Source organism: Geosmithia morbida (assembly GCF_012550715.1).
Source record: "Geosmithia morbida isolate 1262 chromosome Unknown scaffold_0, whole genome shotgun sequence".
NCBI lineage: Eukaryota > Fungi > Ascomycota > Sordariomycetes > Hypocreales > Bionectriaceae > Geosmithia > Geosmithia morbida.
The window spans coordinates 8,460-16,615 of NW_023336187.1; the positions used below are offsets into that span (position 1 = coordinate 8,460).

Here is an 8,156-nt window from a genome sequence, read left to right on the forward strand (position 1 = left end):
CCCCCCCGGGACCGTCTGCATGTATACGTTCGGCTTGCCCTGCCCTCCCAGTTCTTGCCGGCCATCTGTAGCTCTGTGCTGGCTTACACGATGCACCGTCCAGGCTACGAACTAACACGCCAACTAACACGCCGTCCAGTCTATTTCTCATCCATCTTTCTTACATACCATAGTGTATACACACACACACATATATATATATACCCATACGCGACGGAACCCTGGCATCTTCCAACTTCGGCTTCCGGCCCTCGAGACCCAAGTGTGAGTTCAGCTCTGCCGTCACATCTCTTCCCAGCCCTCGACGTCGACCTGCCGCGCTCAGACCCACTGCTCGAGACGAGACATGCATGTCGAATGTACGTCGTTGCCTTTTCCGTACGCTGACCATTATCCCATGCATAGTTGCAAGGCAAATCCGTCCCCCTCGATTGGGAGAGCGGGGTACCGTGTTGAGAACCCGTTGAATCATTTCCTGCCCCGTAACCCTACCGGCGAGAGCGGCCCCCTTCCCTTGTCGGTAGCTGCCTGTGGCCGCTCAAGGCCCATGCGGCTCCCAACCTACGTTTAGGCCCATCTCTTCCGAGGCGACGCGTCGGTCCGCCGTCATCTATCTCGACAATGGCCGACTGGGACGACGACTACCTCAGTGGCCCGGCCACTGCGTCGTTACCGCTGTCTACGCAGTCTACGCCAGCCAACAAGATGAACCGCCGTTCCCTCACTCCGCCGCCTAGAGTCCCGTCTTCGCCTCCTCCCATGCACAGCGAACGCAAGGACCGCCGCCACTCGAAGCGCACCTCCAGGGACATCACAAACGACGACTCCATCAGCATCCTGGATCCTCGCCGCTTTACCCCGACCCTGCACGCCAACCTGGTATCCGAGATCCTGTCCTTGCGGAGGGACCAGGAGGAGAAGATCAAGCTGATCGAGAGCCTGGAACACACCCTCAGCATCTCCCACAAGGAGCAGGAGGATGCTGTCGAGAGCTTCAGCGTCACCGCAAAGGAGAATCGCTCGCTGAAGCGCCAACTGGCCCTCCTCGAAGGCGGCACCTCGTCAGCCCTAGGTGAGCTTGCCAGGGAAAGGGACGAGGCCGTCGAAGCTTCCGCAGATGCCAGGAAGCGTCTCGAGACGGCCCAGAAGAAGATCCGTACCCAGGACGAGGATTCGCAACGAGTCCATGACCAGTGGGCCCGCGAGAAGGATGACTGGGACGAGGAGAGGCGCAAGTTTGAGCGCAAGCTCCACGTCGCCGAGAGCAGGCTGAGGGTCGTCCTCGACGAGGTTGCCGCCTTCCAGGCCGCGCAGGCCAACGGCGCCGCCGGCGGAAACGAGAGCGACGTCGAGAGCGGCCGCGAGAACGACGGCGGGAGCGTCCGGTCCATGAGCGTGACCAACAGCATCCGCTTCTCCTACGCCCACCCCAACCGCGGCTCCATCATCAGCAAGATCCCCGGCAACACCCTCGCCGACGAGCTCGACCTCGACGATGACGACGAGACCGACTGGGACGGCCGGGAGAGCGTCTTCTCCGGCCACACGAGCCAGCACGGCCACGCCAGGAACTTTAGCAGGGATAGCGTCGGCGCCGTCGGCCCCAGGCACGTCAGGAACCAAAGCATCGACAGCTTGAAGCGCCCCGGAAGCATGGTCCGTGGCAAGATCTTCATGAACCCCTCGGTACTCGAAGCCCTGGAGGGCGAGGAGGAGGAGGTCACCATCATGGAGAAGCCCACATACACCGACACCGGTGTGCAGTACACGCCTCCTCCCTCGCCGGTCGCCCAGGCCGCCGATCCGGAGCCGGAGCCGGAGCCGGAGCCGGAGCTAGAGCTAGAGCTAGGGCCAGAGCCCGAGACTGAACCCGAGACGCCCACCCCCCCGATGAAGCTTGCCGAGGACGACGGCGTCGCATCACCGCCCCGCGGCGACTCGGAGGCTGAGGCCGACCGACAACGCAAGAGGGTCCAGCTCACCTCGACCGCCACCCGGACGGTGCTGGATCAACCGCCGACGGAGCAGCCGCCACCCAGCAAGATGGTGTCTTCCTCGTCCCAGACGGTCGAGGAGCCGATAAGCCCGCCTGATACACCTCGACGCCCCGCGACGCCTGAGGAGGAGACGGCGGAGCCACCGGTCATCATGATCACGACGTCGACGCAGACTGAGGAACCACCGGCAGCGCCACAGCCGGAGCCGGAGCCGGAGCCGGAGCCGGAGTCAGAGTCGGAGCCGGAAGAACCGGCAGCCCCCAGCCCTCCTCGTACACGACAGCATCTTCCTCGTCCGTCACCCTCACCGCCGCCTATCCCGAGCATCAGCATCCAGCCACCGACGAGCCGGCCGACGACTCCCCGCGAGCCCCGCCTCCCGCCTCTGTCCAAGCACTTTGGCTGTCAGGTCAACATGCCCCTGTCCGCGACCACGAGCGACGCCTGCATCCAGACGGAGGGTATTCAGGTTGATAAGCGCCTGGCCAAGCTGCCCGCGCACCTGCAGCCGTCGTCCATCACGTCGAGGCCCTCGTCGCCGAACCCTGTTCCCGCTGGGGCGGACATGGACAGGCGTTTCAACGCGGTGCCCAGCGTGGCACCCCCGCGCAACCCGCGTCGTCTGGCCAAGGCGGCAACTGTCACGGCAGCAGGAGCCGGCCCGACGCCGACGGATCAGCAGCAGCAGCCGCCGGTGTCGCCGTCGCTCCCGCCGCCGGGCCGAGACGACGACGAGCTCCGCGACTCGTATCCAGGCAACAACGACAACGGGCCCCTGTCGGATGACAGGGCCGCCCCCAAGAGGCCGCACCGCTTCAGCAGCCTCTTTGCCGGTTTCGATACGGCCAGCTCTGACGAGGCCGAGTTTGCTGACGAGGACAACAGCGACAGCGAGTTCCGCACAGCCCTGTCTGCCCCACGGCCGCAGTCCATCTCCAGCCGCGGCGGTGCCCGCAGCCCGACCGACACCCTGACGTCTCCGACGTCGCCGGACCGCGTGTCCATGAGGCAGGCGCCCAGGAACTCTGTCAGGCCCATCGCCGCCCAGGTGTACGGCAGCTACAGCTCGATCGATGGCAGGTCGTCGCCCAGCAACAACGCCCCGGGCGGCACCGACAGCAGCAGCGCTATGCGCAAGGCCGCCGTGATCCAGAGCGGCATGGCCAGTCACATGGCCGGCGGCCGCTCGCGGAGCCCTAGCCTGCCTGACGCCCGATACCCGCCGTTCCCTATCCCTGCGCGGGCGAGCTCGAGGAAGCCCATCTCGAGCGCTCCGACCAGCGAAGGCCGGAGGTCACCCACACGCGTCGACGGATGGCAGCGCCGCAACGCACGTACCCACGTCTACCGACCCAGCACGTCCAGCAGCCTCCGCAAGACGCGGTCAGCCGCCACCCTGCCCCGTCAGCACGGGAGCCAGAACCAGCGCTACCGCAGGCATGGCAGCAAGTCACCTCCCCCCCTGTCTCCCTCGACCGAGGCGCCCGAGAGCCCCGGCCTGCCTCCCCTGCCGCGCAACGACATCACGACGCCGCGTAACCGCCGCAGCCGCGGCAACAGCCACTACAGGAGGCACCGACCCCGCGCGTCCAACACGACGGACAAGACCAACGTGACCAGCATGACCAACGGAACGTATGCGACCAACATGACCAACGGGACCAACGGGACCAACGGGACAAACGCCACGGACCCGGTGTCCGTGATCAGCGGCGCAAGCAACGGCGTCATCAGCAACGGCGGTAGCCAGACGTCCGTCGTCGACGCCATTGCCCAGTGCATGGTGGGCGAGTGGATGTTCAAGTACGTTCGGAGGCGCAAGTCGTTCAACGTCCCCGAGACGAACGGCAACGGCAAGGACGATTCCGGGAATGACCGCCACAGGCGGTGGGTGTGGCTGGCGCCGTACGAGAGAGCCATCCTGTGGAGTAGCAAGCAGCCGTCATCGGGGAGCGCCCTGATGGGCAAGGCAGGAAGGAAGCGTGAGTGACTGCACCGCTGCTCCTCTCACGACCGAAGAAGCTTTTTACTGACCGAGCCACTGCAGTGATGATCCAATCCGTGCTGGATGTCAAGGATGACAATGCCGCGCCCAAGGGCTTCGCCGGAGGCGTCTTCAACCGCTCCGTCCTGATCCTGACACCCCAGCGAGCCCTCAAGTTCACGGCTACGTCGGCCGAGAGGCACTACGTCTGGCTGACGGCGCTGTCCTTCCTGGCGCACTCGTCGCAGGCTGTGCCGGAGATTGTCAGCTCGCCGCTGCCACAGCGAGCGCACCACAAGGAGCTGCTGTCGCCGGCGACGGTGGCCATGGACGACGGCGCACCGGCACCTTCGCTACCCAAGGCGAAGCGGTCGGGCATCCGCGACTCGATCCGGCTGGCCAAGGGCCGCGGGGCCGGCGGCGGGATGGGAGGAGGACCGGTACAGGTGCCATCCGAGCCACCCATCCCCAGCATCCCGACCACTCTGCCGGAGCAGATGAGTGACGCGACGAATGCGGGGGCACCCCCGACAGCAGCCGACTTCGCCATCGGGGCTATCACGACCAGCCATACCCGAGACCAGTCGTACGACACGGCCGAGCCGCCGATGATACCCCGGTTCCAGGAACGGGCCAACCAGACCGCCGTGCACGGACGCAAGAGGAGCAACACGGGCGGACACGTCCCTCCGCCCCTGTCGTTCAGGGGCTTCTCCGGGCCGGCACCCAGCCTGAGCGCGGGCGGGTCGTCGGGCCACCGCCCGACGGGCAGCACGGCAGGCGCGAGCATCGGCACGGCCGGCTCATCAGACTACTCCTACCAGTCTCAGTCGCAGACGCAGTCGCAACCCTCGCAGTCACAGTGGGGCATGTCGAGTCAGGCGGGCGGATCGTCGCAGCGCACGTCGGAGGCGTCATCGCGGCCGTCCAACTTCTTCGACGCCATCGGCACGGTGCGCATGGAAGCCTTCATCAGCCCCCTCGGGCCGTCGCAGTTTGGGGACTACCCCGACGAGCAGGACGAGCTGAGGCAGGTGGCGCGCCGGCGGAGCAAGGAGCTGAGGAGGAGGCAGTCGCGCCGCAGCGGGAGTCGCACCAGGGACAGCGGAAGCTACTACAGCTACGGGTCCAGGGCTCGGGGAGGATCTTCGACGGCGGGGGGCGAGGAGGATTACTTCCGAGATGACCCGTTTAGGGGATTCTAAGGTATATCTTTTTTTCTTCTTCCTCTCCCTGCTCCCCCTGCCTCTCGGTCTCGGTGTTCTTGCCGGCCAATAAATCCTTTTTTTTTGGGGGGGGGGGGGGTTTGCTCTTCTAGTTTATGTTGATATTGATCTGTATATTGATGTGGTTAAGAGGATTTTTCCTTTTCCTTTTGGGATACCTTTTCTTCTTTTTCTTGTCTCGCTCGCTTGTCTCTCTCCCTTTTGTTTTCATTCTTTTTTTTACCCCCCCTCTGTTTTCTTCCTCTCGTTGCTTTTTTTTCTCTTTTAAAGTATCATTTATCATTTATTATTTATTCATTCTTCTTGCCTTCTTCTTTTTTTATATATAGGATACCACTAGGGTTAGCATTATTTATATAGTTGACATATTATACGATTTCTCTTCCTTCTGAATAGCGAGCGAAGCGTAGCGGGGAGGGTCTCCCTGGGAAGGGCCACCGGAGGCATATACTACTATAACCACTTACTCTATACAAGTCGTCAGTCGAGAGTTAGGTATTACAAGCAAGCGTAGCGAGGAGAGCTCCCGTAGCAGGGCCCGACGGAGGTATTCTTTGCGGTCTACCAAGTGAGCAGAGCGTAGCGCGAAGAGCCTCCCTGACAAAGGCCGGCGTGAGGCACTCGCGAACTGATGAGAGTGTAGACGGTGCGATGAAGTGGCTGCGGTGGATCAGCAAGTATTCTTAGGTGGGAAGTGCGTCACCACCTGTACCCCACCAAGTTTTCTCGGAAGAAGAAGAGAGAAAAAAGCCCACCAGAACGAAAACTTGCCTCTTCTCCGTCTCCCACCTCATTTCGGTATTCTTTCAGGACTCCACGATTGGTCGATTGATATATATGTATGAATATATATATATATATATATATATACTTATACTCGTCAGTCTTCCCTACAGCTGGCGAACGAACCGGAATCAACGGACGAGACGAGAGCGACGGGGAAAAAAAATAGAAGGAGAGTACAGAGAGCATCGGCACATATCTATCGCATACCCAAATCATCTACTGCTCCACGACCACGCAACTACGATCAACACGCATAGCTCCACTACCGTCACCACCGCCATGGACGCAACAAGAGAAGCAGCGGAGACCCTGGAAGAGCTGCAGTCTCGACATCGAAAGGAACTCAAGGAGCTGCAGGGACGGATAACGAGCAAGAAGAAGAATGCGACCAAGAAGACGCGCAAGGGGGTCAATGAGGAGTGCGCCGACATGGAGAGGCGACTGAGGGAGAAGCAAGAGGGAGAGGTTGTGGCTGCTACGATGACGGCGACGAGCGCCGGGGACAGGTCTGGCCCGGATCCGGACGACGACGACGACGACGACGACGACGACGAAAAAGACTCTCAGAACAAGAGCCGGTTGGAAAGGATCGAGGACAAAGTCGGGGGGGAGCTGGAAAAGGCTGCGCAGAAGCTGCACATCTCTTCCCCTCCCTCTCCACCTGCGAAAGCAACGGCGACGGCTACGAACGGCGACGGAACGGGGAGAGCAGGAGCAGGAGCAGGAGCAGGAGCAGGAGCAGGAGCAGGAGCAGGAGCAGGAGCAGGAGGGACGGGAAAGAAGCGCAACCGTCAAAAGGAGCGTCTGGCCAGGAGGGCAGCAGAGCAGGAAGAGGCGGCGGAGCGGGCAGAGGAGGAAGCCTCGCACATGACGGACAACCGGGCGCGAGAGGGGGAGTACATGGCCAAGATGTTTGGAACCTACGGCCTCGTGGAGAAGGAGATTGACCCGGACGGCCACTGCCTCTTTTCTGCCGTGGCGGATCAGCTGGGTCAGCATGGAATCCCCCTGGATGCATCTCCTCCTTCTCCTCCTCCTCCGTCGCCACAATCAACGCCGTCTCCTGCTGGTGCGGGCGCTGGTGCTGTTCCTGGCGCTACGCCGGCATACAAGGTGGTCCGACGCGCGGCGGTGGAGTACATGGCCAGCCACGCGGACGACTTCTCACCCTTCCTGGACGAGGACCTGGACACGTACCTGGGTAAGATGCGCGACACGGCAGAGTGGGGAGGGCAGATGGAGCTCACGGCCCTGGCAAGGCGGTACGGCGTCGAGATTCGCGTGGTGCAGGACGGGAGGATGGAGAGGATAGGCGAGGGGGAGGGAGTCGAGACGACGCTCTGGCTGGCGTATTATCGGCACGGGTATGGATTGGGGGAGCATTATAATTCATTGAGGAGAAAGTAACTCTCTTTTCTCTTTCTCCTTCCTCTCCTTCCTCTTTTTTTCTTCTTCTTTTCCCTCCCTCTCTATTTCTTTCTGATTTTTTCCCATTTCTTTTTCTATTTCTTTTTTCCCCATCTTCTATTCTACTTCTATCTCAAGATGGAGGGGGGGGGGGGGTATGTACAATACAGCATCGCTTTTCTTTTTCTTCTTTCTTTCTCTAAGCAACACACATACACACACACATACATGCATACATACAAGTCGAAGCAACAGACCAACAATCGAACATGATGAAAAAAAAAAGAGAGATGGAGTGAGTAGGGGAGGCAAACGAGTGAGTGAGCGAGAGAAGGACAGAGGAGAGAGAGAGAGCCGGTCTATTTACTCCAGACAGATACGAAATCACGCACGCTCCCATCATCAGCCATGCCAGCCTTGTGCGTCCTGATGGGCTTGATCAGCGCGAGGCGGTGCACGCCGCCCAGATCCCGGGGCGGCTGTGCGCTCGGCCTCTCGACCACGGTCCCGTCCCCGGCGGCGTCGTACTCGACCTCGTCGCCCGGGCAGGCCAGCAGGGCCTCGTACACCTCCGGGTTCACGCCGAAGGGGGGTCCCGGGCGCGACAGGGGCTGGCCAGAAGGGAACTCTAGGCAGATCAGCCTTCCGGATCGGGGGGACAGGAGGGATGATATCCTCGAGGCCCAGAGGGGGCGTGTGGCCACGGGGAGGGCGCAGAGGAACTGTTTGTTAGGGGGGGGGGGGGGGGGGGGGGGG

General features: G+C 61.7%; 3 protein-coding genes across 3 annotated transcripts in view; 2 read left to right on the forward strand and 1 right to left on the reverse strand.

Annotated features, from left to right (window-relative positions):
• Nucleotides 1-621: 621 nt before the first annotated feature.
• GMORB2_0003 (Nuclear migration protein) lies at nt 622-5,186 on the forward strand (the record flags this gene model as incomplete). Its single annotated transcript, XM_035461989.1, has 2 exons — nt 622-3,979; nt 4,045-5,186. The coding sequence occupies 2 exons, from the start codon at nt 622-624 to the stop codon at nt 5,184-5,186; spliced, it is 4,500 nt and encodes a 1,499-aa protein (XP_035324919.1).
• Nucleotides 5,187-6,272: 1,086 nt separating this feature from the next.
• GMORB2_0004 (OTU domain-containing protein 6) lies at nt 6,273-7,400 on the forward strand (the record flags this gene model as incomplete). The annotated part of the gene is made up of 1 exon (XM_035461990.1): nt 6,273-7,400. The coding sequence occupies one exon, from the start codon at nt 6,273-6,275 to the stop codon at nt 7,398-7,400; it is 1,128 nt and encodes a 375-aa protein (XP_035324920.1).
• Nucleotides 7,401-7,759: 359 nt separating this feature from the next.
• GMORB2_0005 (Thiopurine S-methyltransferase (TPMT)) overlaps nt 7,760-8,156 on the reverse strand; it is a gene marked incomplete at both ends in the record, with an annotated part of 1,045 nt that continues 648 nt past the window's right edge. The window contains one exon of the mRNA XM_035461991.1: nt 7,760-8,122. Coding sequence (XP_035324921.1) covers nt 7,760-8,122 — 363 coding nt within the window. The remainder of the gene's footprint in view (nt 8,123-8,156) is intronic.